The following is a 26,778-nucleotide window of genomic DNA, read 5'->3' on the forward strand; positions in this document are numbered from 1 at the left end:
TATCAGTCTATAATGCCTTCACACTTTGGTGAGCAGCAATGTGGAAGCTGTAGACAGGAGCTTTTGCTGCAGGTTGGAAATGTCTTTTAGCTTTAATGAGAGTGATGTTTGCAAACTGGAGGTTTGAGGTCTCGTTTGGGAGCTGTTTCTTCGTGCTGTCCGTCTAGCAGGTTGCGTTTGGCTGCTATTTCTAACAGTAGATGTATTTGTAAGTTTGAATGTAACAGAAGAATGCAATCTGGGGCTAATTCAAAGAAATAGCCCTTCTTGGTGAACTCCTGGCAGTGCTGGGGGGAAGATGCTGTTGTTGGAGAGCAGCACCTGTATGTCAGGCTGCTGTACTGAAGGAAAGGAAACCTCTGATACAAACAAACAGCAGCACATGGGAGGCCAATTGCTCGATTACGTTTTCATGTGCTTCGTATAAGACCCTGCACTGTCTGCTTTGGACCTTGAGCCATCGCTTGTCTTCACAACCGCTCAGTGTGCATGGCTGAATGGCAAGGGAAGCGGCAGCAAGTGCAAATTGCCCTCGTGAGCCCCAGATAGTAGCATGTACTTGTGGGCTTGTGCAAAAGATGAGTCGATTATTAAATGCCGTTACCACAAGTATTTCTTCTTCTCTCGCTCTTGTTGTATAGCTTCTGGCCCCAGCTCAACTGACGTCTTTGGGACGATCCTTTGAACCATGTGAAAATCATCTGGTTAGGGTTTTGCCGTAAAATTAAAACTCCATATTGTTTTTTCCACAGGTCCAGCTAGCATCCTAGATATTTTGATTACACCTGGCTGGATGTCAAAGCCAGTGTGGGTTTGGGATAGGGCCAGTCAGAACTGATTTACAGCTTTTTTGGGGTATACCATGTGAAGTTTATGGTATTATGTGATTTTGATTTTAACTCACTCATTTTAAATGAAGCTTGCTTTGAATTTGGAGATAACAGAAATTCAAAGGAAAGCTCAAAGAGTGCAGGTCTGCATGATTTAAAAATTGAAATATATTGTTCATACAGAGTCTTTGGAAGTGAAATAACTGCATTTCTGAGAAAGCTAAAGTTAATAACACACATTGGATACACATGTAATCTGGGCCATCATCTAATGTAGCATCCCTGTAGCTCTCACTCGCTTTCCTGAAATTAAGTCCATTTATATGACAAAACAAAATAGTCTTTGCATCTCCTACTCATTTCTGTACCACAGCCCTGTGTTACATCACATCCACTACTCTACCCCTGGAAATTTCTCTGGAAATCTACACTATAATTTTTACAGTATGAGTAGAGGCATTTATCATCGTGTCACACTGCAAGCAAACTAGTGATGCCAGCATCATATCAGCTTTGGTATTTTCACACACTGAAAGGTCGCTTTTCAATTAATAAAAAATCCAGCCAAAGTTTTAGCTGAAAGTTATGGTTCTTTGCTGAGAAAAACATAGTAGCAGGCTAATTGAATGCCAGGTCTGCAAGTTGCAGACACCATCAGCTACTCCAGATTCAAATGGGAAGGGGCTGTGCTGAGGCTGGACACAGCAACTGGGAATGGGGCTTTACTTCATCCTGCAGCAGACGTAATCTGCTTCCCAATCCTACAGCCAAATCCTGTTCTTCATTACACAGGTAAAATTGACAGATGAGATTTCCTCTTACTTCTGAGCCAACTGAGTCTGGGAGTAATATAGCATTAGTGTGTTACCCCAGGAGTTTTATCAGCTTCCAGTTGACAACGCTTTTCTGTTGCTCACCTGTCTGGATGTTTTTGTCCTGGAGAAAAGCAACCGTGCTGTACTTTTTCATCTTTTGCCTTCAGACCTTTAAGTACCCCAAGGAAAACAGGCAAAAACAGACAAAGCACAAAACTTAGTAAAACTGTGTTTTCAAATGCATTCCTTGCCCCTTAAAAGCACCTCTACTGAAAAATTATTTCACTGCAAACAAATCAGACACAGAGGATATAGAGAGGTTTGGAGTAGAAGCTGCAGTTTATGAGCATCAGATGAAAGGGAGAGTTGCTGTTGAGGAAGACGAAGCAGATTAAAAGGTAAGAAGGCTATTGAAAAAGGGAGGACATCAGTTCCATCATCTTATGCTTATAACATGTACCGATGAATCTCGGCTTTGGATTTCTTTCTCATTTTGTTTTTACAACAATGGAGTGTTGTAAATTTTGCTAAAGCACAGAGAAAATACGGATGAGTTTGGAAAAGGTAACTTTGAATGTTTTCCTTAAATGTAAGAGGCCAACACAGAATGACCTGATTTTCTAAGTTAGTCATCAGCTGTTGACTCAAATCTTCTGACAGGACAAATCCAGAACACTGAAATACCAGATCCAGAGCACTAGCAAAGAGGCTATTCCTACAGCATTTCTGACCAGAACCTAGAAGAAAACCTTGAGCAAAATTTATGATGTCCCTTAACTAAGGCTGTTGTTTACCATTTCCATCTGAGCTCTGCGGCCTCCTGAAGTTTGAAATGGTCTTAGAAATTGGCTGATTTTCGAGGTGTTTGTTGAAACACAAATGGTGGCCTTTTTAATGGTTCACTGCTCAGTAATATGGGCAAATTCATTTTTTTCTGTAACTCCAACCCAATTCCCAGCCTAAATGAGAAGAACAGTGCAACAGCTTTCAGAACAGATTGGAGGTCTGTGCTGCAGTAGGCAAACTGGGTGGTGTCCATGTGGCAGTCAAGCTGCCTTATAATATTGGGCAATAAACAGGCAGGAACCTTTCTGATATTTAGCAACTGCACTGGAGCTTCTCATCCTTGGGTAAATTTACCTTAGGATGCAAGAATATTTAAGAATATTGGGTAGTGGTCCATCCCCATGTCTGGCAGTGGAGAGAGAAGCTTTTCATCTGTAAGGGATATGTTAAAATGATGCATATATCATGGTTGGAATTCTCTGGTATATCTTGAGTTACATATAAATAATGTTCTGCAGAACAGCCAGCTAAAAATTGTAGGTTAATTAGGATTCATTATTATAGTAGGAATCTGTTCTTTAGCTGGATCTTCAAACAGAATGTCCCGTTTGTGCCTCCATAAGTCTCATACCAGTGTGTGAATATTTCCATGCACCTGTACAACCTCATGCAGGATGTTGTGTGCACCACAAATCTGTGGGGCTGTGGGTTTCACCAATGGATCCTGCTCCTGCTTGTTTTGAGGTTGCTGTTTTGTGAACGGGACCAAGTCCCCAGTAAGAGGAGGGGAGAGGCAGTGTGCCCAGGTGGGCAAGAAGGCCAATGGCATCCTGGCCTGTATCAGGAATAGTGCAGCCAGCAGGACTGGAGGGTGATCGTCCCCCTGTGCTCGGCTCTGGTGAGGCCACACCTCGAGTACTGTGTTCAGTTCTGGGCTCCTCACTACAAGAAGGACACTGAGGCCCTAGAGAGTGTCCAGAGAAGGGCAATGAAGCTGGTGAAGGGCCTGGAGCACAAGTCCTGTGAGGAGCGGCCAAGGGAACTGGGGGTGTTTGGTCTGGAGAGGAGGAGGCTCAGGGGAGACCTCATTGCTCTCTGCAACTGCAGAGGGGTGGGAAGCCAGGGCCTGGCCTCTTCTCACAGATAACTAGTGATGGGATTAGAGGGAATGGCCTCAAGTTGTGCCAGGGGAGGTTCAGGTTGGAAATTAGGGAAAGAGCAGTCAGGCATTGGGACGGGTTGCCCAGGGAGGTGGTGGAGTCACTGTCCCTGGGGGTGTTCAAGGAAAGGTTGGACATGGTGCTTAGGGATATGGTTTAGGGGGTGACAGTGGTAGTAGGGTGATGGTTGACCAGATGATCTTGGAGGTCTTTTCCAACCTTAATGATTCTGTGAATCTATGTTTCTATTGTCTGGGACACAATATCCACTCCCCGCTCTGTCTCCAGAAGGGGGTTGCTCTCTGCTCTCTGACAGACCAGCACTTGCGATGGCCCTCAGAGCCGTACTTAGCTTGAAGACATGGTCTGGAGGAAGCCCCACCATGGGGGAACAGATGGGATTTGGGGAGCAGACAGCTCTGCGTGCTGCAGATCCGCTCTGTTTCCAGGTGCCTGTGGGCACGCAGACAGGCACGTCCACTCCAGCCGCAGAGTCAGCCGTATGCCAGAGCTGAGCAGGGCAGCAGCCTGCTTTGAATAGCAGCTTTGCCTGTCTGCATTTAGGATTATTTGGATAGAGGAACGTGAGAGATGAGAAGCACCAGCGTGTGCAAAGCCTGTGGTGGCTGGCTGTGCTCTCTCAGCAGGAAGGACAGAGCTGGGTGTCATCTCTGCATATTTCACCCACTCCTGTGGGAACACATGGCCTTCACATGAGCTTGTGCTTATTTGTCCCATCTCCTTCTAAGTTCTGTGCACCTTTGTGTGACTGCCAGCATTTACCCCCAAGATACGTTTGTGACATGGGGCAATATCATGCTCACCTTACTGACAGTGGCCTAGGACTGGAGAAGCCAATTTGGGCTGTAATGGGGCCATGCACTGGACACAATTGTGTTGAGAGCTTGTCCAGTGCCCAGTCCTCATGATCAGCCACCCCTCACATGTAGTTTGCTGGCAACAGGGACCCATCAACTCAACACAACAGTGCATGAAGTCAAAGGCAGCCACCGTCGCTTCTGGCATGGTAGGGGCTGGCCGTGGAACATATTGTGATGCTGCCTGTGATTTACCTGCGCAGAGCTGCTGCTCAAGGGATGGCTGGGTGACATTCACAAGGAAGCCTTACAAAATTTGTTCGTCAGCAAATTTTCCCATGTTACCTGAAAGGAAAATGTTATGAGGAAATGGAGCTGAGTGCAATTGTAAATGTGTGTTAGATGTGGCAATGAACTAAGCGCTCCTGATATATCACTTTTCCCTTCCTGCTGACACATTCCTTGGTCCCCTTGAGTAAGAGAAGGAAAACAGGAGAGGCGGTTTGAAGAACATGTTGTCCCTGTGATTGACAAGAGGCTGTATAAATCAGTCAAAGGGAATCCTCCAGGCATTCCCTCTTGTGGGAAGATCCCACAGTGCTCTCTGGCCATGCTCATTCTGTCTCTCAGTGTTTGTGTACAAAATGTGTGGGTGGGAGACGAGCTGGATTAGAACCTCTGAGAGGAACAGACATGAGCTTTTGTAATTGAAAGCAGCTTTCTAGGGAGGGGTATGACATGGGCTTCCAGTAAGTAGACACAAATAGTCCCCAAATACTTTGGAACAGATATTAGGCTCCTATGGCTCCTAGCTGCTGTGTGGGACTGAGAACCTGGACAAGCCCCAGTGAGTGAAGTTTCAACTCCTGCGTGATTCCATCATTCTTCAAAGCAAATACTTTAGCGTTTGGTAACACCCTGAAATGAAAAGTACAGCTATCCCTTCTTCCCTCCGCAGCTGTCAGGTGCTTTAGCTGCTGTTTTACGTCATTATAGCAAACAGGAGGAAGTTAAGGAAATAATTTATTTCTCATAAGCATGAATTTGTAGCCGTGAGGAGAGGTGATGCTCTGTCTTCCAGGCCATCGGAATGCATTTAGTTGCCATTTTCTAATATTTTTGTACCCTTGTGTTCCTTTCTTGTGTGTGTCCTCCTCTTCCCTCTGAACGCAGCTGTCCTGTACTGCTCGATTGTAATAATTGCTATTGCATCCCCAGGTGCCCTCACACAGCTGACATCTGCCAGAGATGCCTTGGAGGCAGAGGCATGAAAGACCTCTTGCTCTCCTAGCAAGTCATTCTCAGGCGTTGCAGTTGTTGAGTGGCACTCAATAACTGGTTAGAATTGAGAAGGTGATGCATTTGCCACGAGTCTTTGAGACTGTTGAGGTGGTGGAATCTGTAGGTTATTGGGACCATTTATCCGATCAAGTTGTTATTAAAAAATCTCAGAGAAAGTTTTTGCACCAGCTAGACTGGATGGATAGCATCTAGTGTAGAAGAGGCTCTCATAGTCACTCCTAATGTCACCTGGTAGACTTTCTACATACTTCTCAAACGCGCTCTTCCCATAAAAGATCGTTTTACCTTGACGCTATTTTGATTTCCTTGTCTGAGCAGCAGTGGATCAGCCTCAGCAGGAGGAAGCTTATCTAACCTGCTGAAACCAGACCATTCTACCAAGCCTGCACAACTCGACTGCACAAGTCTTGAACACAGGCTCTTTATGCAACGCTAAAATTTTTGCTAATGGTCTGAGGCAGAACCAGAACGTGCAAGAGTTCACACACACACACACAAATCAAACAAGGCATTTAAAAGTTATCAGAGATTTCCAGCCCACCTCAGCAGGGGTTTATTTTGGGTTTCATTCAAGCTTTTGGTGAAGGTCTGGGTGAGTTTTTAATACGGGTTTTCACTCATCCATTATGTGGCACTTAAAACGCACCGACTGTCAGGAATCTTGTTTCTTTCAACCACCTTTGTGGAGCAATAGAGCAGGAGGAGATATAAGAATAAGAACAAAATCATATAAAAGTAATGAGACCTTTGTTCATGTCAAAGAGCTCTCTGACCATATAAATTGCAGATGTGGGTAAGATAAATTCCCTAGCTGGAGAGGTATTAAAATAAAAACCATGCTCCCAACAAGAGACAGGCTGCTGAAAATGCAAGAAGGGAGAATTGCGAAATAGTACATGTCGAATTGCTGGACTGGATTTCAAATGCCAAAGATAGTTTATGTAAAGCCTTGCTCTGCTGTAAAATGTAACACTATCCACTGGCTAGCCTCAATGAAGCTTGGTCCCAGTTGTTTTAAAAAATAAATAAACTAAAAATCTTCTTCCAGCCCATTAAAGCTGATTTATGTTTTGCCCATAGATTCCTCTGTGCTGGATCTTGAGGGACTCAGATTATAGAAGTGATTACCTCACTTTTGGCCAATCTGGTTTCTCGTTCTGAGGCATCCTGGGCTCTCTTTGCATTGCCCTGACTTTGCCTGCTGAGACCAAGAGGGCAGTTCCCCGCACGGTTACCAAATGGGCATAGGATTTTGACCGATTAAAAGCACCTCCGTTAATTCCCTTGTTTCACTTCAGTGTTTTCTTTTTGTTTAAATAATGAGGGAAATTGCTTATGGGAGCAGCTGTACTGACAGCCCATCACCATCAGATTGCTCAGTTTATTCTGCAGTCTTGGAAAGAAATCTAATAACGTCCCCAAAAGTATATGGCTTCACTTAGCACCTAACGCAAGTGGTCTGTGTGATCAGCCCTGGGCTCCCCTGTGGGCTGGTCTCATGGTTAGTACAACCGCTGGAGGACGTTTGCTCTCTTGGGTTACATTCAGAGCTCCTTTGCCAATATGCGTCACGACCACGAGGAATTCCCTCTCCCTCCATGCCACTGAGTTACCAAAGTGGTGTGGATCTTAACAGGTACTCTTCAGATGCTCCGAAAGCCTCAGCTGGAAGTATTCTTCTAGTGTAGCTGGAGCCTTTTGGGTTGTGGACATTGCCTTTCTTGTTCTTCCTCATGGATTGAAGGCTATAGTCATGCATTTGCCTTTTTTTGAAGCAGCTTCACTGAGCTTTGCGGTTTCAGGGTAAATCCTACCATTTCTTGCAGCTTTGTTTTCACATAGTGATGGCCCTGCAAGACTCCGTGGTACTTAAATTCAGGCATTCTCAATTTGGGCTTTTCATCTCTGCCAGCATTTGGGATTCATCTGCTTGTTCTTTACTGAAAAGAGAAGTTTGCTTATAATTCCATTGCCGCCTGCCATGGAAAGTGCTGTAGATGTAGGAAGAAGATGATTCAAATTACAGAAACTAGTTAACAAAACGAGAAACAAGTTTGCTTAAATTGGGTTGTACAGACAGGACTTTCCTGGCTACGTTTATTTCCAAGTTTATATGGCCATCTGTGGCTTCCCTGGGGTTACAGTAATACGCAGGTTTAAATAGGACATTGCTTGAGTACTGTGGAGAGCATCTGCAGACTGTCTGTGCTTTGAGCTGGCATGTTCAAAAGTGATCGTCACTTCGACTCCAGTGGGAAGAGCTGCGGTCCGTTTGGGTGGGAGCACAGTTGGGCTGAATGCTGTCAAAGCCCTTGTTGTACCAAATTAAGAGGAAACTGTTGGCTGCCATCCGACTGCTGTGAGTCTTTTGCTCCTTTTTATGGTTCAGTTTTTCTCATTGAGGTGGAAGACCTGGAAACTTCACTTTTGAATAATCTCATGGTGTTTAGAAATGTCATTAGCATGTATTATTTTATTTTAGTAGTGCACCTGGAGTTTTTTCCCCACTTTTAACAGCCATACTCTTTTCTTGCTGTCATCTACATCTGTCTTGATGTTTCTTTTTTCTCCCTCAGACGTGTCGAACGAAGGTGATTGACTTGAACGATGGCGTCTCTCAGTATGCCTGGTATCCCTGCACAGCCAACTTCCAGTACTCCCACATGACACAGACCATTTTCTGGCTGAAGGTAAGAAACACACATGTTGTTCAGAAGTCTCCTCTTTGGCTGCATGTACAAAGTTTCTCCAATAGGTGAAATATCATTGGACAGCCTTCCCAGGGCCAGGAGGCTCCTTTCTTTGAAGTATGGTTAGTGCAAAATAGCAAAACAGTCTCTAAACATGATCTAGAGAGTAAGTGGAGAAGTCCCATTCTGTAGCAGGTCTGTTGAGTTTCTTAGAGGCTCCAGCTCCAGCTGCAAGGCTGTTTAACTCGAATTTTCTCTAGTTTATGTAGGAGAGAATGGAAGAGAAGATTCGTATGTGACTCGAGATAGGAAACGATACTTTAAAAGCCCTGCTCTTACATTCTTTTTAAGTGCAGCACAGTTCTTCACCCTAACCTCTATGTGGCTTTTGTTTTCCCAGGCTTATTTTTCCCAGCCAATGGTAGCTGCGGCAGTCCTCGTTCACTTGGTCACTGATGGCACCTACTACCTGGATCAGAAGCAGGAGACTATTGGTGTGCAGCTGTTTGACACCAAAGAGCAAAGCCATGATCTTGGTAAGACTATTTTATTCACACCCTTTTTTATTGCTTGTTTAACGGTACCCCTATTCACAAACTGTGACCAATACTCCTGCTTAGTTTTTCCAGGATCAGACAGAAAAAGTGCTTGCTTAATTGTCCAAGACCTTAGTTTGACTGGAGCCTGTTGAAAAGGATGCATCATTTTTCCCAGACATTTCTCCACACCTGTTCGCTGTTTTCAGAAGTGTTTAGTTCCTCTTTAGCCATTAGAATAAGGCTATTTCAGTGCTTCGTGCAGAGAACCCCCCTGGAGAGACATTTACAGTGATACAGATGAATTGTTGGTAGTGGAGAGTGAGAGATTAACCCTGTTCTATACCAGCTGGAGCAGCAAACACTTCTGTTTCACAAGGTGTAGTTGGTTGGATTTCCCAGTCAGAGGGGGCCACATCTAGTCCTGCTTGCAGGGAGGTTTCCACAGCTATTTAATGGCCTGGAAACTGCATCTTCTAAAGCTTCATTGTAATGTCTCCCATAAGCCTGGAGGGGCTCCAGGGATGGCTGCTGAGCCAGCTGTATGAAGAAGGCCATTCACTAGTGCCATTGTCCAGTGTAAGAAAATCATCATCAAGATGCTTTGATGCCTTACAAGGAGATGGTTTTATTACTCTCAGAGATTTTTTTTTTCTTTCTGGGATAACAAAGTCTTCATGAGAAATGTCAGTTCATCTAGGCCAGAAGTTTTCACACACAGTATTCCAGGTTTGATGGAAGTCTAACACCAGGGCCCTTGTGGGCTGGATGGAGGGTTCATTGCCTCAGACAAATATGCCTGGCAGAGGCCGCGGATCTGCTAGTCATGGTGAAGTCCTGGGACAGAACATTTTGGTTTCTACACTGGGCATAAGTACCTGGACCCATGAAAATTGTGTCTAGTGCATTGTTACAACTGCATTTAAGATCCAGGATCAATAATCTCTCCCTAGCTCCCAGCTCTGTGTCAGGGCACGGCTTGCATAATTCCTTTCTAGCCTTCCTTTGCCCTTTTTTCCACTGGGAAGAAAGCTGACCACATCGTCTTGAAAGCAGTTTTTTTAAGGAAAGATAGCCCCCTCACCCAGCTTTCTGTTTTACCAGAACTTTGCAAGTTTGACAAGCTCAAATGCAGATGAACTTCCTCCTAGTGATGAGAAGAAGAGACACACACCAGTGGACAGTGTTGGATGACTGTCCGCTGTAATACGTAATGTTCATGGGATGTAGAAGAAAAGAAAGAAAGTATGTATGGTGTCTGCTGTCAGAGAACAAAGAGAAATTCAGAGCGGTTGTGCAGGTTGAGTCAGGATAGCTCCCAGTTTGCCAGAGCCCCTGGGTTGGTCTTATGCTCCTCCTTTTGCAAAACAGTGGCACATAGCTCTTTCCCTCTGAGAAATAAATGACGGAGTCACGAGCATGCCAACAAATACTTAATGCGACATTTTACAAAGAGACAGACAGACAGATTATGAGAGAAAGAGAACAAGAAAGAGGAGCAAAGAGGAAACTGAGGGCGAGGTTTTGAAATCCTGGACGAAGTTGCAACATGGGTTTGGCATGGCTCAAACCGACGCCTGCAGATCTTCACAGCTGAGATGCTGCCTTCATCATGGAAAAGCCCCTCTGACCTCCTCAGGGGAGGCTTTCCTGGAGCAGAGGAGAGGTGTAGGTAGGGTACCCATCAGTTCTCACTCAGGCTGAGCTCCCGATCACTGTTTTGTCTGAGTTCTGGGTGCAGCATTAAGCCCTTCTCCCAGATGTTGTATTTGACGTTTTTGTATTATCACCGTGGCAAGCTAGAGACTGCAGCTGAGATGCAAACTTTGGCATGCACTGGATGCAGAACTGACTGTAGACAGTCGGCCAGCCTTAAGCAGAAGTCAGTGGCTAGCTGAAAGTACGGCCAAAAGGAAGAAGCAATAATTTAAAGCTTGATCGGTCCTCGGTGTGTTAAAGCTCACTCCCATGAGCAAAGCGCAGTGTATCCAGAATTACTTTTTTCCCACCCCAGCCAGAGAAATGTTTTCCCATGTGGACTCCCAGAAAATAATGAGAAGCTTCTTTTGTGTCTTGGTGGGAGATGGAGAGGTTGGGATGCCAAACACCTCAGCACTCTTAATTCAGAGCATTTGTAGATACGGAGCTTCGGCTGCTGGGTGCTTTGCAAGAGGGATTGAGGACTGAATATGTAGATACAGAGATACAGGAGCAAGCACTAAGCTCTAACACCCCTGCCAGGGGTTCTTGTACTATCTTAAGTAGTTGGTTGTTGTTGTTTGTTTTATTTTTGCTAATGAAGGCAGTTTAGTTAAATGAACCTGACTTGTTCAGCCCCCATTCACGTTCACCTTGTCAGGATCAGAAAGCACCAGCAATTGCAGCGCAGCTCTGAGGTCTGTTTTGTTGTGGACACCACCTGAGTGCGAGGAATGAAATTGAAGTGAATAAACAGCCTCATACCATAAGGTCTTTTTTGGCTTTCCATCAGAGAAGGCAGAAACTTCCAAAGAATTTGGGAACCCGGGATTTCAAGTATTAACTGCACCTGTTTGTAAGTGAGAAACGTGCACCGTTCCACAAGGAGCTGATATCAAAAGACCTGTGGGAGGCAAGTAGACAGGGAGGTTATTTCAGGGTCAGGTAAAGACCAAAACAAAGAGAGGCTGACTTTTTTGTTTTATTTTTTTATATTATTACAGCAAGATTTTTTTAAAGTAGAGGGTGGGAGATGGATGTTTAAAGAGAGTGGTCAGAAGTCTGTCTTAATTCACAGGAAATCACTTTCTAAGGAGAAAAATGAAAACTTTTTTACTCCTTCCCTTTTGAATCAAGAAACCTGAACTGGAAAAAAATAATAATAATAGAGATCCTTGAGCCAGTTAAACATGCAAATAGAATTTGTTTTATTTCAAATTCATGAGTGTATCAGGGTAGCCAAAGGGCCTGGGCCAAAGCCGTTGCTGGGGGAGCTCCAGCGAAGCGAACGGAGCTGGAGCCAAGCTGATCCTCGGAGCGGTGCCACGGAGCTGCCGAGGCAGGGCTTTGCAGTCAGCAGTCCAGCCGTGGATCTGAATTAACGGATTTTGAGGCCAAACGACAGCTGTCTGTCCTTTGAGTTACCCCTGAGATGGATTTGGCCCCTGCGAATTCTCGTTGCCTCTACTTGAAGGTGGGAATTTCTCCCTGAGTGTCACTGAGCATTTCTCTGCTGAAGAAAGGGGATTTACGAGGTCTCCTCAGCACCTTGCTGGTGATGCTGGGCACCTTGACCTCCTGAGACACTTTTGTTTTCGTGAGCCACAACAATTTTATTCTCAAATGAGGTCACCTGTAAAATCCTTAGAGGGTCCATCACCCTCTTTTCTCTCTCCAGTACCATCTTTACCCTTTTTAGGAAAGAACAAGATACCCCGAGGCTGAAAACCTTTAAACAAAAGCAAAACTGGGCACATTTGGCGTAGAGCTGATGCAAAAACAAAGTTTTATGTTGAGTGCTAATGACATGCACAGCTACAAACAAGGCGCTGGTGCGCTGCCCGTGGTGCACAAAGCCACCCAGCCTGCCGGTACCATTTGATGCACGGGATAAAGGCTCCAACTGTCCTCTCAGGCTGGTTTCACAATAGCGCGACTCCGCTTCCTCCGTGATGGTTGCTCCTGATTTAACAGAGCACAATAGAAATGTAGCTGTGGTCTAAAGAAACCGCTTTGAGAGCCTGCCGCGCTTGCAGAGAGAATGGCAGCCTTTCTTCAGCTGTCTGGAGGGATATACTTCTCTGCTAAGCTCTCCGGAGCGATTTGGGAAGCCCCTCCAGGCAGCTTACCATAACTTTTCAGCTCTATAGGGCCATTCCTATGGGTGAAATGCTTCTGAAGTGCCCACGGCCTCGGGAAGCGATTGTGTTAAGTCTGACCCTTCCTCTGATCTTGTCTCTCCTCTGGCAGGTGTCCACGTCCTGAGCTGCAGGAACAATCCCCTGATTATCCCCGTCATCCATGACCTCAGTCACCCTTTTTATCACACCCAGGCTGTCCTCATTAGCTTCAGCTCCCAGTTTGTGGCCATCTCCGGGGTGGCCCTGCGTTCCTTCCACAACTTCGACCCCATCACCATCAGCAGCTGCCAGCGAGGACAGACCTACAGCCCGGCAGAGCAGAGGTGAGCCTGTCAGCCTGCTTCCTTCTGCCTCGCCACCCACCGCCCCCACGCCGCCCGCCTGCGCCGGGGCTGCAGGGGAGGCAGGAGGGGCACCGCGGCTGAACCCTGCTGACCCCTTTGTGTTGCCAGTTTAAAAAAAAAAAAAAAAAACGGCAGTGTTCTCATTGATCAGGATGGATGGGACATTTAACCCGCATAGGATACTGCTAGTGAATTATTTCCTCTTCCTTTCTCCTCCCTCCTTTATCCTAAGCTTGGAATTGGGGCCAGTTAACTCTCTGTGCGTTCCCCCGTGCGGCAGCGTTTCAGTCGCTCACACGTCGGCCTGGATCTAAACAGCTTTGTGCTGCTGAAGTGCTATGGGGACCTCCCACAGAAGTGTTTGTGGGGAGACAAAGTGATGCTTGTGCCCCGATGGGGCCCCAATGGGGTCCTGCAAGGTGCTCAGCCCTGCGCTGTGGGCGCCTGCCCGCCAGCGCTCGTGGTGCTTTTACGGCTGGGGAAGGGCCCTCAGCACCTCTCTGGATCCGGCCCCCATTCTGAAAAGCTCTGTGGGACCCCCCAGGATGAAAGGTTTATGGCTACCGTTTTATTCTTGTTGTTATTACAGACACATCAATAGATCACCACCAACCCCTCTCAGTCTCTGCTTTACAGCATCCCACAGAGATTGTGACCTTTTGTGGCCTCTGGTGCAGCAGCTTCATGGATCCTTTCAGCAAGGCAGTGAAAAGAAGAGGGGAGAATTTAGCAAAACCCCTGAAAGAATCATCTATTTTTCTGCTGTGAATTCAAAGTTGTGAGCAGTCGTCATACCATAGCAGCAGCAATAGTAAAAACAAGTTGCATATCCCAGCAAAGCTCTGCTCAGCCTCCTAAGCAGGCTGTCAGGTTTTTTGATAATGTTCTGGCATGTTTTTAGGACCTGCTTTTATTCCAGGAAAGGGGGGGAGGGTGAGAAGGGGGAGAGGGAAGGGAAAATAATAAAAAAAAAAGGAGTATATCTATAGCTAAATCAATCCAGTCCGTGTGTTCTGACCTAGATTCAAGGAGTCTGATCGTTCTGTGCAATAGGTTGTATAAATTCAGAGGCCCAAAGACAGCAGGATCAAGTTTCAGATGAGAAGTCTAGTTGTGCAAGTTTGGCCAAATCCCAGTGCAGGAGCGGGACAGAAACAGAGCAAGAAAGACCCACTGGAAGGAGATGGTGAGAAGCAACTGGGAGCTCGAGAGGGCTCCGACACAGGACCACATTCCTCCCTCTCAAGTTTTCAGTAGGAATTGAACCATTTGTTCACTTATGAAATTAGAAGTGCTCTGTGTTTAGAAAGTTATTTCCTTAATAAAAAATGTGTTCCCCTTAGGCAAAGCTTCAGAAAGCCTCTGCAGCACAGCAAACCAACCTTTAGCAATCTGAAGAATCACCCGCCATTTGCCTCTTTTTTATTTAACTTTTTTCTTTTTTTTTTTCTTTTGGTAGTGTTTTGTTTTCATGATGCACTGAATCATCTCAGCCTCTTGCTCTCTGAAACTTGAGTCAGAGCCTCGCTCGTTCAGAGTACCATTTTAGGTCTTGCAGGTTGCAATGCTGGATTGAACATAGAGCTTCCTGTGTTAGTCAAGGAACTAGAGACTGAAATAAAGCCCTGATCCAAAGCCAGTTGAAATCAGTGGGATTTTTTCCATCAACTACAGTGCTATAGGGAGGAAAATTTCCAACTGGCCTTGTGGTGGGATCATTTTGGGTGACCACATGTGCTGTCTTCTTCTATAAAAGCAGCTCTAAGGGTATGCAAGGCGCAGAGAAGGTTGTGTGTTAGGCTGTGCAACCAGGAAACAGGCGGATGCCAAGTCCCTTTGCTGTCACCTGCCTTCTTTTTCCTTCATAATTTTATCCAGGTGGAACATAGAGAGAGGGATTTTTTGCATTTACCCTTACCAGGTCAGAAGCTGGGTATGGACTTCCTGCTCCCTGGGGACATCAGGGCTCCCCACTGTCCCCAGCCAGGTCCAGCTGGGTCCTCTCCTGCCTCCCACAGTTGTGTTCTGCCCACCAGGCCCACTCTCAGCACCAGTCCCACACTGCCCGTCCCTCCCTACTCCCTTTTTCATGCTGGTTGTGTTTGTTTAATATGATTTCTTTTTTATTCATTTAATTTTTAAAGGAACTTTCCTTCCTATGTATAAGCATCAACTTCACCGCTTTCATTTTCCTTAGGTAAACATGGATATTTTTGCTTGCTTTTTGGCTTCTCTCTGTAAGAGATATTATTTCTCTCTCTTTGAGGAGAATTATTTTGGTTGGAGAGGATTTACAGCCAGATACAGGCACTTCTAGGCAAGGGTGCAGATTTTAAATATGTGAGGGAAAAGAAATATGTCAGTCCTTAAATGTTAGCACAGTTTTTATTTTGAGGGTGAATGGATCACTTCCATGAGTTAGGGACAACTTAATAACTGAAAATAAAACATGTACTCATTCTTCTTTCTTAAAATATATATTACAGTTAATATTTTAAAAGAGAAAAAGGAGCTTGAATGTGAAAATCCCATTCAATTTTATAGGTCCTCAGTCATCGTTCGCTCTTTTGAAAATCCATTCCATCCTTCTGAAGAGGTTTATAGAGTTTAAAAAAATACTCTGTACTTTCCAGTTGTATTTTTCCAGTTGTTGTTTTTTTCTGCTGCAGCTGACAACAAGTTCTTTTTGTTTCAGCAAAAGTTTACCTAACTGCTGGAGATGTGCTATAAAAATGACACGCACTTATTTTCACATTGCATCCTTAGACCACATATAGTGGCCCAGTTAGTTCTTCTCTTGCACTAGTTTCACACTTTTACTATTTTTCTCTTTAGCTTGTGGAGTGGATAGTGAAACTGGGTGTGCAGAAGCAGAGGTATAATTTCCCACCCCATGGTCACTTGAGCACCATGAAAACCTGTTGCACTGGGGCTGCCTTTGACAGTTGTTCCTCAGAAATCAGGAAACGTGCTCAGGGTGCCCCATCGCTGGCAAGGCAGTCCTTGTCAAGGGCTGCTGCTCCTGGGTGGCATTTCACAGGACTGGACCCCTCCTCCATACCTCCTGGTGCCGACTACCCTGGTTCAGCTGCCAGAATTGTTGACTTCATGAGTTTCTGGCTTTCTAATCCTCCATTAGCTCCGTGTCTGTAAGAAGGTAAGCCTCCTTTCCCTAGGAGTGGGGTCTCTCTGCCTGCATCTCTCCAGCGTGCACACCCCATGTTGTGCAGCTCCTTGTGCTTTCTAGTTAGTGGCAGTGAGAAGCTTTTCCTTTTCTTTGTTCTGTTAAATCTCGGCGCAAACCCACTGTTACGGCTGAGAAAAGGCTTCTGCAGGAGAGGTTTTGGCTTCGCCTCTCTATAGCACAGCGTAAGTGGGTCTGTCTGGGGGTTTCACAGCTGCGGGGGGCCAGCACTGCACCAGCCCCAGCCCCACGCCATCGCCAGCCGTTGCTCCAGCCTCCGAGTTTTTGCCCTTTGCCACCCCAAACAAGCCCCAGGGAGAGGGAGCCCACTCCAGCCTCTTCTCTTTGTCTTCTTGTCTCCTGCTGTCAGCTTCTCCAGCAAGAAATGATGAAGATAAATCTTCAGCAGTGCAGCAAATGCAACCACCCTTTATAAGTCGGGTTATTTTTTTTCCTCTTTATACTGAAAAAACGTGTCTCCTCATCTCTTTTTTTGTTAGTTAATGCAGCTTTCTCTTTACCGATTTGGCTGCCTTTCCCCTGCCCTGCGTTCTGTCATTAAGCACAATCTCTGTCAGCCTGCTTCTGGTGAAATTAATGAATTTCTCACAGAACTGTTAATCATAGAAGCTTTGGTCCGTGACATGTGTTATAATTCAATGGGTTTTTAACCTTCGCCCCATTTTGGTAATTGGCAAACGGCATCATTTGGCTTTTATTAAAGTGGAACGCGATGCCATTTCTTTGTTTGCCGCCACGCTCTCTGGAAGGGGGACCGGCACCCGGCCCTGCCTCCACGTTGGGAGCCTGCGTGGGGCTCTGAGGCCTTGCTGGCTCCTCTGGGCCTGTGGTTGGGATGGCTCCTGCAGTGGGGTACACTGGGAGCCCCCAGGGCCAAGGGCAGAGCCAGTGCCCCCAGGAGCACTGCCCCTGCCTCTTCTTCCCCACAGCTCACCTGGGGTTGGACCAGGTGTTTTCTGTAAATCTCAAGGGTTGCGTGCACTCCTGACCCTCTCAGTTTAGATTTATTTTTTTGGGGATCACTAATGGGGTTGGATTCAATAGTAACTGTATTGAGGTCGCTGAGGGGACCATAATGGTGGTGAGCCCACTCTTTTGGTCACCCTTGTGAACCAGATTTGAGGGCAAGCATGCACAAGGAAAGGGCCTGATCCTTCTTCCAGTGGCATGGTCAACATGGCTTCACCAGTCCCCACCTTGCCCCAGGGATTTGTGTAGATTTCTCTTGAGTTTTCCTGTTACTGCAAGAAGACCAACTTATTTCATCTGAAATCCAAATAAGACAAGTTCATTGCCAAGTTTGCAGTTCATACCTTTTTTACTTCTGAAGCTACGAGAAGTAATGTGACTGGCAGCCTTTGCTTTTCCAAATGGTACATCTGTGTGTGGATTAGAGAGAGAGAACCTGCTCTTGTCTTTACAGACCTCCCTACAGACAGAGAGGATAAGCCCACGCTAAGGATACATCTGTTAGAAACACCATCAGAAGGCCACATGTGCATGCGTTGTTTGTACGGTAATGTAGAATAAAACCTAAGGATGCTTCAGATCTGCAGCCTGGGCTGGCCTAAACAGAGGAAAAGGAAGTTTTTCTGATATAAACTAGGCAATGGTTGGAGTCATCTCATCCACAAGTGTATGCTGTATGCTTTTATGCTCACCTATGCATATATATGTGTCAGGGCAGTCGCTAAGGAAACAAATAATTAGGGCACTGTGTTAAGATGAGTTCTTGGAAAAGTGCTTGACCCCAGGGTTAAGAAAAAAAATGTTTGGCTGCTGTAAGCTTTTCGAAGGAGGAAGTGCTGGTTTGTTTTTATGTGAGGAAGGAAGAGTTCCACTTAATTGTTACAATTTTCTATAAACATGTTAAAATACAAATGTTTCTAGGATTGTGTCACCAAGACCCCAATTTAGCAAAGCCCTTAGCTATTTGCTTACATCCCCCTGTAGTCAAATCTATCAGTGGGACTTAACCGTGCTTTTGAAGTTAAGCACATATTTAAGTGCCTTGCTGAACTGGGGCCAATATTGGCACAGCGAAATAAAGATTTAGAGGCTAATGACTGAGCTCATTTAGATTAGGGATGGGCAGAATGGATTTGAATAAAGTAAGAACTGGCTCAGAACTTCAGCCTACATGTGAAACTAACTCTGCTCAGGGCTTTTTGCATCATTGAAATGGTCTGCCTTGATCTATGTTTTTAACACAGTGCAGGCAGTGGAAAGTGTGCAAGAAATTCTCTGTTTCTTGCACTCAGCTTGGTGCAAAAATGTTGTTTTAGGGAATCATACATTACTAGAGCAAGAAGAGGAACAGGTGAATCATGAGGTGGATCTAGTAAAATAAGCAATGTTGGAGAATATCCCAGGTACCAGCACTTGATTCTTATCTATCCCAATTAATGATACATGCACTTGCCTAGCTTTTGTCCAGACCAGCTCATAATCTTGCAAGCAATTCCCAGGTGCGTTTGGGGAGTCAGGAAGACTTCAAGTAGGCAGTTTTGATGAAGTCACACAATTTTGATTGCAAGAAAAGTGGGATATGCTGTCCCATGCCAGGAAGCAACATAAGTTATAGAAGTGATTTCATTCTCAGATACTCCATATTGTTTCTGTCCCAAGGAATGCATAGTTTCTGGAACATGTGATGATTAACCACTGTTAAGTGGCAGTACCCATGCAAGAGCTTCTGTAACCCACAGTTCTGTAATATGGATGTGATGGGTTCTTTGTCTAAATTTCCTACTTGGAGATATTCATTTCTCCTTAATTCTGCATTTGCAGAACTCAATTCAGGATCGTGACTTCAAAATTCATTGGGATTTATGGCTGACAGTAGCTGATACCAAATTGGAACCAGTAGCTAGAGAACCAGAAATATTTAAATTGGAAACATTTGGTGGCAGTGGTTGTTTTTTTACAAAAAGTGAATGGTTGTATTGTTTGTCACTGAAGTCATTCATATAGAGTTACAGACAGAGAGAGCTGCCCAGATGATCTGCTAACCGAGGCATAATCTGGAGCCTGGAGGGGGTGGCTAAAAATGTTCCCTGGCCATTTAAGAAGACCACAAGGGGACTTGTAAACAGAAAGAAGAACATCACAATAAGTGTTTCTTAATGCCTTTGTCTGTGGCGTTTCAGTTGTGTAGGACTTTTAAGCCCAGGCTTGTTCATCTGGTGTCCTGATCTGAACTCCAGAAACCGGATTCTTTCTCTCCTTTACGTTGATGGAAATGAAAGGCAATGCCATTTATTGCCGTGATGTTGCTCCAGATTACCCTTTGTGCAAATTGCACAGGTTTTCCTAGGCTCATCCTTCCCTCTGAAGCCATTCAAGGCTGAATTCAGTGCTACTTCAATGTGTTGCACGCTGGTTCACGTAAGATATTAAATGAAATAGATCTTCTATTATTTAATTTTTCCATGTTTTGCGCAAAAAAAGTTTTCAGATTTTTCATGTTTTGCAATGGCAGTCAAGGTTCACAATATGTGCTTCTGAGAATGGCTTGGCAATGGTGTTCATTTTTTTCCTCAATGAGTCAACTTCCTTGTCTCTGGAGTGCTGGCATGGAAGGAACTCATATGGCAGCTTCACTGTCTGAAAAACGGAGGGGAATGAAATAGTGCTGAGCCGTCATGTGCAGATGGAATTGGGACGTGTAGCGAGGATTCAACGTGGCATCATTCATTGTTTCTGCTCGCCCTCAATATCTTTCTGCAAGAGGAAACCACTTGGGCACTAGGATATACCCTCCACTTGTTCTTCCCCTGCCTTGTTGATGGGCCTATTGATCAGTGAAAAGGGAAATCGATGGCAGTTTAAATGTGTAGGTCAGGCTGTGAGTTGCAGGGACTGGAAAACATGCATGAAACCCTTCATGGGGGGGATCCTACTGTAGGCAGGATAAGCATGCTCTGTGATGAGCATCACTCTTCAGTTGTACTGCTGGTAGACAGTGTGCTACTTGTATACGATGACACTGAGTTGGCCAATGTAGAGGCAGAATTCTTCTTCCTCCATCCCATCAGCAGCAATATTTTGTGCAAGATGAGAAAATAAGGATCTGTTTGAATGTGGAAGTTATTTATAGCCCATTGAGCTCTGGGGAAGGGCTGCCACTGAACAAGCAACCTTAAATTACAAGCAGTGGGCACTTCCCTTAGAGTGCTAGTCTGGGACAGAAATGAGTTGTAGAAGGACATAATACTGTCGTTTAATCTGATATACAGCCAGGCAGAGACATGTGCAGATGTGCTTCTCGATCAGTAACATGGGAATAACAACACCAGCCCAGGTGTCTCACAAGGGTGTCATGAAAATTAATTAGATAATGTCTGCACAGTGCTTTGAACACAGCAAAACATCAGGTACATGCTAAGTCCTGTGCTTAGTTAAGGTGGACGGGTTTTTGGTGGCTTTAACCTTTTTTTTTTTCTAGGAGACGGGAATATCTTACTTGAAATCCATTTCAAAATATGTTTATTGATGCATTGCTTTCTCTTCCTTCTATAACTTTTGGTGTTTCAGGTTATTTCCTACCCACATCAATGGTGAATTAAATCAAGGTTGACCCTCTTCCAAATTTAACTGTATTTAATTTAAATTTAGTTTTCCTTTCAGCAGAGGCATATCACTTTGTAGGAATCTTTAGCCCCAGAAACTTTGCCTCTAATCCAGCAAAACATCTTTGCACATGCTGTAAGACTCTCAGTGTTTTCATTGCCCTTTAGCTAGGGGACTGTCCCCACACTCACATTTGACCATGTGCTATAATGTTTGACTCCGGTCATCAGAAGTGGTGAAAGACTTTGTGTCTACTAGACATCTCTGTGTCTACAAAAATAAAACCAAAACCTCTTTTTACAAGTTATGCTAAATGTTAGAATAATTCACTGTAGGGAGAGCAGTGAGTTTCTATCCAGGGAAACATTTTATGGATGGCAGGACAGCAGCCGGAGAGATCTGAAATGACAGCATGCTGCTGAGCTTGATAAGAGCTTATCAACACAGCTACACAACTGATGTTTGGTGTTCCTCGTGAAGTGGAATAAAATGAATGTGTTGATTGCTATCGAATTTCTCAAAGATAAGAGAAACCCGTCCTCACACGTACACACATGCACACACACTTATCACTAGCAATATCAGGCACTCCTGAATTCAGCAGAGGTTTTAAATTGGATGGGGCATAAGGACTGCTCTTGGAGGGAGATTGCTCTCATGGGATGGACACATGCATGTTGGTACAGGAGTAGGAGGGCCACAGTGCTGTTGTTCGTGTTGTTTCTCCCTGTGAATATTGCAGAACAGAAAGTAATTCTGCAGACTTGGCAGGCTCTTCCCTTTTGCCACAAGACCCGTAATTTGCTTTCATTGTCATCACTGTTACCACTGTCCCAGTTCTTCCCAAGACATAGCTAAAGGGTGTGCTCGTTGGTGACGAGCACTTGGCTGACCCGCAGTCGGTGTGCGATCCATTTACCTGCTGCCTGGCAAGTGACGGCATTGTCAGTCAGAGCAGCTGCTCTTTCTCAATGAATTACAGGAACTGAATTCAAATGCCACTTCTTGTCTCCCATCCAGCTGTGTCCACTACTCCTGCGAAGCCACCGACTGCCAAAAGCTGGAGATAGAGAACGCGCTGCTGAACTGCACCGGTGGCGGGTGGTACGATGGTGCCCAGTGCAACGTGAGCTGCAAGACGGGCTACATTTTGCAAGTCCAGCGGGACGATGATCTCAGCAAGAGCCAGGTTTGTCCTGCTGGTTTTGTATGACCCGCAAAAGAGGGATGAGCAAACGGGGGTGGAGAAGTGGAGAAATAACCCAGCCTAAAGCCCAAAATCTCAGCTCAGCCTTGGGACAGGACCTTATCCAAATATTTTGTTTCAGAATAGGAGCCGTCTGACTATGGAACGAGGTACTGATAGTCAGAAAATCTTACGTGTTGCCCTAACCTAAAGATTTTCAACCCAAAATGTTTAAATGTGTGTTTAGGCCTTCTCCTAGCTCACTGGCTCTACCCAGCCAAACAGGGTTTCTTGGGTTGTTTTTTTGGAGATGTGGTGTTTGTTTTTTACACAACCAGTTTCTGGGCAAAGTTCCTCATGTTTATTCCTAGTGTTTGGGCTAATGATATCTTAACTCCTTTGCAGCACTGCAGTCCATCTGCTTCCAGCCATACTCTGACACTGCAGAAATGCATGATATCCCCAGGGGGAGAAGAGTCTAAACTATTTTTCTTCCAACCAAAGCATCAAAAACCCACCCAGTGACTTGGGTTGTGTTACCTGTCTTACCTACCCTATGCAATAATAACCCATTCCCACTAATGTAGCCTGTCCTGTTGCAGAGAATGGGACATGCAGGAGAACTACAAATTTCCTTAAACATTGAGAAAATGTGTGTCTTTTGCCCTCGGAGAGGTGGACAGAGAGTGCACATAGCGTGGTCCAGCCTCAGCATGCTGCTTGGAGGGAAGTGCACGGGATATGGGGGTGTGCTGAAGGCATCCCAGTTTGTACTTTCTGCTCTAGCAGTGCTGGCTCGTGTCAGGACAGGGTGGTGGTGGCCTCCACCGGCACCTTTCTGCCTGTTTTCGGGGCAGTGTGCACATCTGGGGCTGGGGGCAGGCAGGCACTCTCAGCAGCCTGTCTGTATTTGTGAAATATTGTGTTCTTCATGAGCTCGCAGAGGGGGGAGACAGAGAGGAGGGGAATGAGTCAGCCCTTTCAACTCAATTACAAAACAAATACAGGACCCCGCGAGCTGGGCCTCTTCCATCCTAATTGGCATCAGCACCAGAACCCCAGCTCCAGCTGAGCATTTTTACAGAACAGAAAACAAGTTCTCAAACGAGCCTGAATGGCTGAACCAGGAAATAGTTGGAAGGGAGCTGTACATTGAGCACACAGGAATCCAAACCCAAATAAAACAGCCTAAACATGTTTCACCAGCGCTCTGTTATTTAAACGCAAAAAGTACCTTTGGGGGAAGCTCAGCCAACTGTATTTGGTTTTGCTCAGAGAAGTTGGGTTTCAGAGCCTTGATCAGATTCATATGACAGGAGTGGAGGATTTTAGCACCCCGAGCTAATGTGATTCACTGCGTATTACAGCATGCTTCCTCTCATCCTGATCTACTATTGCACTTCTTGTCAACTTTTTTTTTTTTTTTTTCTCCCAATAAGAACTGTGAGGCCTATGGATTTGTTTGCTCTGTGCTGTGCAGGGAAGGAGCGAAGCATCTTAAAAATATCCATGGTCAGCAGAGCACTTCAAACACGCGCTTTAGGAGTTTATGCATGTGCTTCAGAGATTTGTTGAATAGGAAAGGACAGTTTCTTTCAATATCATCCAGTTTAATTTCTTTGTGTCAGGTGCTTTTAGCCAGAACCTGTGGAACATGCATGCAGGAAATGAATTATCTGAGCAAGTCTGGAATCCATGGTTTGGATTCCTTGTATTGCATTGTACTGAATTACATTGTGCTCCTTCCACAAATGCTTCCCAGCTTCAGGTCTTCTGAACAGAAGCGTTTGGAGATGAGCTAGGACATGTAGATTGTTATCTGTGGTCGGAGGGACTTCATTCTGTGATTGAGGATCTTTGCACAAAGCTGTTGGTTGTTTCACTGCTGTCATTCTGGTGGATATTTGTCTTGATTGACTGATTTGAGGGACTAGAGCTACTTTTTTCTCACTTAACTTACAGTGCAGAGGGCTGCACGAGGGGGATGAAGGAAAGTGGCTTTGCACATGCTGATGTTTCACACTCTTGGGTAGGAAGGGGACTGAAGAGAGGTGCAAGGTCTCAAAGAGCAGGCTGAATATCAGTGGCCCATGACCACTACATGTTGGTGAGGATGACTTACACACCAGTGAATATGCCCTGGTTTAGCATCTGAACCACATTTGTCTTTTGTGTTTCACTGGAAGGCAGAGAAAAAAGACGAACAGAGAATTAAAAGCAAACTTTTCAAAAGCACCTCAGAGACGTAGGGGCACAAGTCACATTTCAAATCAGGCTTTTACATCTAAGGTTTTTTTGAAAATCATCCTGACAGTTCCTGCACTTTTTGGCCTCTGTCTCTTCTTGAAGCCACCATTTTAATAAGTCTTAGGTCAAAAACTTCATTCATCTTTGCTCTCTGAGAAGTTCCTGTTCCCAATCCTGTTAAACTCCATAAAATCACCAAACCCTAAAAACATCAGCACCATGTGCAGGAGAAGCTGTTTGCTCTTCTTTTTCTTTGGAAAAAAAAAAAAAAAAAAAAAAAAGCAGAGCTGTTTACTCTCTCTTGGGCTCTCTCTCATCATCATTTAGGGACTTAAGCAACAAAAAAAAATGGGCTTGCATATTGATGGGGCCAAAGCCATCATGTATCTTTTTTCACAAAGAAGATCTTGGGATGTTTTCATTTTCCCCCAATGTCCTCCCACCCCCCTGACAACTCCATTGCTCTTTCTTCTTTTCTCCCCCGTTCCCCCTTTGTCTTTCATTGCCTTCCTCCCCCTTGTCCTTCACTGAAAGCCCTGCTCATTCAGTTACTTGTTGTCATCTCTCCTTGAAGCTACCACCACTGCTGCTCTGGTCAAGAGGTGTTATTTAAAACCCAGCAGCTCCCTAATGTTGTGCAAAGGCATCATCAATCATGCCAGGAAAAGAAAGCACGGCTCATGTGGGTTCAATTAGAGGCACAGTAGTGGGCAGAAGTGGAAGAATACTTAGAGGGGAGGGCACAGCTGTTCATTTTTAAGGAGAGGAAACTTCACACGTGAAGCATCGCTTGAAGAAGGAGCCGACTGGGATCTTGGGCAGCAGGAAGGAGACATGAATTCTCCCAAGCTGTTAAAAGTCCCAAGAAACAAATCTTTCTGACACCAGATTTGTTAAAGTTTGCATCCTCTTCACTGTATTGCTCACTTTATCTTTTTTTTTTTTTTTTTTCTTTTCTCCTTCTCGTCCGCCCTCCCTCCTTGCGTAAGCCTCTTTTGGAAGGCAGGACATGAAGGGAAGCGGTTACTGTGATGCCAGTCAAAGCAGCACAAAGTGCCCAAAGTGACAGCTAATAAACCAGATGAGAAAACCAAGTGCTTCGTGTGGACTCCTGTGAGCTGGGTGACCTTGTCAGATCAGACAGGCGAAACAGGCACGTGCCCGCTCAGGCTTTGGATAGGAGATCTGCAAAGGCAGGCGCAGATGCTGCCACAAAGTCCCGATGCTAGATCCGAAGGCAGAGCTGCTCAGGCTGAGTTAATTGGAAATACCCCACGGTCTGCTGAGGTGCTGGGGTGAGCTGAGTCCTGCACAGCAGCCTGGGGCCCTGCACCCACGCACTGCAATGAGCCCACCCTCAGGTGGGACACTGCAAGAAGGAGAAGCTGTAAGGTGGTGTGATCTGCAATAATTTCTGTTGTCCTCTGCACTAAAGGCTTTAGTCCTCTGCATTGTGGGGAAGCTGGCTCTGTTATGTTCCCCTGCAGAAATGCATTCGCTCCTGTTCCTTGAAGTTGTGCTGCTGAGTGATAGACGTGTTCTAAAATGTTTCATTATTATGTCTGACCTTGAAAACCTCAGCTTCCATCATACAAGTGTGGAGCAAATTACCGGAAAAAGCGGAGAAGCCAGGGTCTTACCCACATGGACTCTGCGTCTCTGTGGGGGAATGGCCCTGCCGGTGTATCAGGAAGAGGAAAAGCCATGTGGGTCTGGAAGAAGGTGACTCTTCCAGTCTAGTTAGTGGTTTTATTGGGAAAGTACCATGGAGAGGAAAAAAAAAAAAGTTGAAAATGGAGTGGAGGAGAGTAATTTATTTTTTTTTCATATCATGGTCTAGAACAGTGGCAGAAATAAAGTGCAGCGTGGTATAGCTGTAACAAGGGATCCCTTCCAAGGAGGGTGGCCCCAGACACGCTGCATTTCCAGCAGGCTGTCAGCTAACAAAGACCATGCCCTCCCAAGTGTTAGCTTGGGCTAAGCATTCTTGCCCGTTTTCTGTAAGGTGTGGCTGTCATGCACGGATATTGCTTCTGTTTCAATTTTTGAATTATAGTCTGGATTCTGAACTTGAGCTGTTTATTTGGTTTGCTGTAGAGCAGCCTCTGATGTGTAACCCTGTCATTAGGGAAACTCCCTTCTGCACCATACTGTGCTTCAGCAACTGGTATCAGCTAGAAGGAGCAATCATTTATTCCTAAACTAGATCACACCAAGACTAATAAGTGAATTCTTGGAGTTGAAGCTCCTGTGCCCGGAGTGGAGCCAGCATGCAGCAGGATACAATGCAAGACCCACATCTTTTCCTTAATGTTTGCATAGCCCCTGTCATCAATAGCTTGGTTATGTTTTAACCTCCTGCTGTTGAGGTACCCAGCAGCCACAGTGCTGGAGCTCTGGTCGATGACAGCATCTGCTAAGGGAAATGGAGGCTTTGCTGTATCCTGG

The 26,778-nt window shown here is 45.3% G+C and overlaps 1 protein-coding gene across 1 annotated transcript in view; it reads left to right on the plus strand.

Moving 5' to 3' along the window:
* Nucleotides 1–26,778, plus strand: part of PAPPA (pappalysin 1) — a gene marked incomplete at both ends in the record, with an annotated part of 177,212 nt that overhangs the window by 116,337 nt on the left and 34,097 nt on the right. Inside the window, 4 exons of the mRNA XM_084299267.1 lie at nt 8,288–8,401; nt 8,802–8,937; nt 12,886–13,099; nt 21,918–22,086. Coding sequence (XP_084155393.1) covers nt 8,288–8,401; nt 8,802–8,937; nt 12,886–13,099; nt 21,918–22,086 — 633 coding nt within the window. The remainder of the gene's footprint in view (nt 1–8,287; nt 8,402–8,801; nt 8,938–12,885; nt 13,100–21,917; nt 22,087–26,778) is intronic.

The sequence above is a fragment of the Netta rufina genome, assembly GCF_964035555.1.
Source record: "Netta rufina genome assembly, chromosome: 20".
Lineage (NCBI taxonomy): Eukaryota > Metazoa > Chordata > Aves > Anseriformes > Anatidae > Netta > Netta rufina.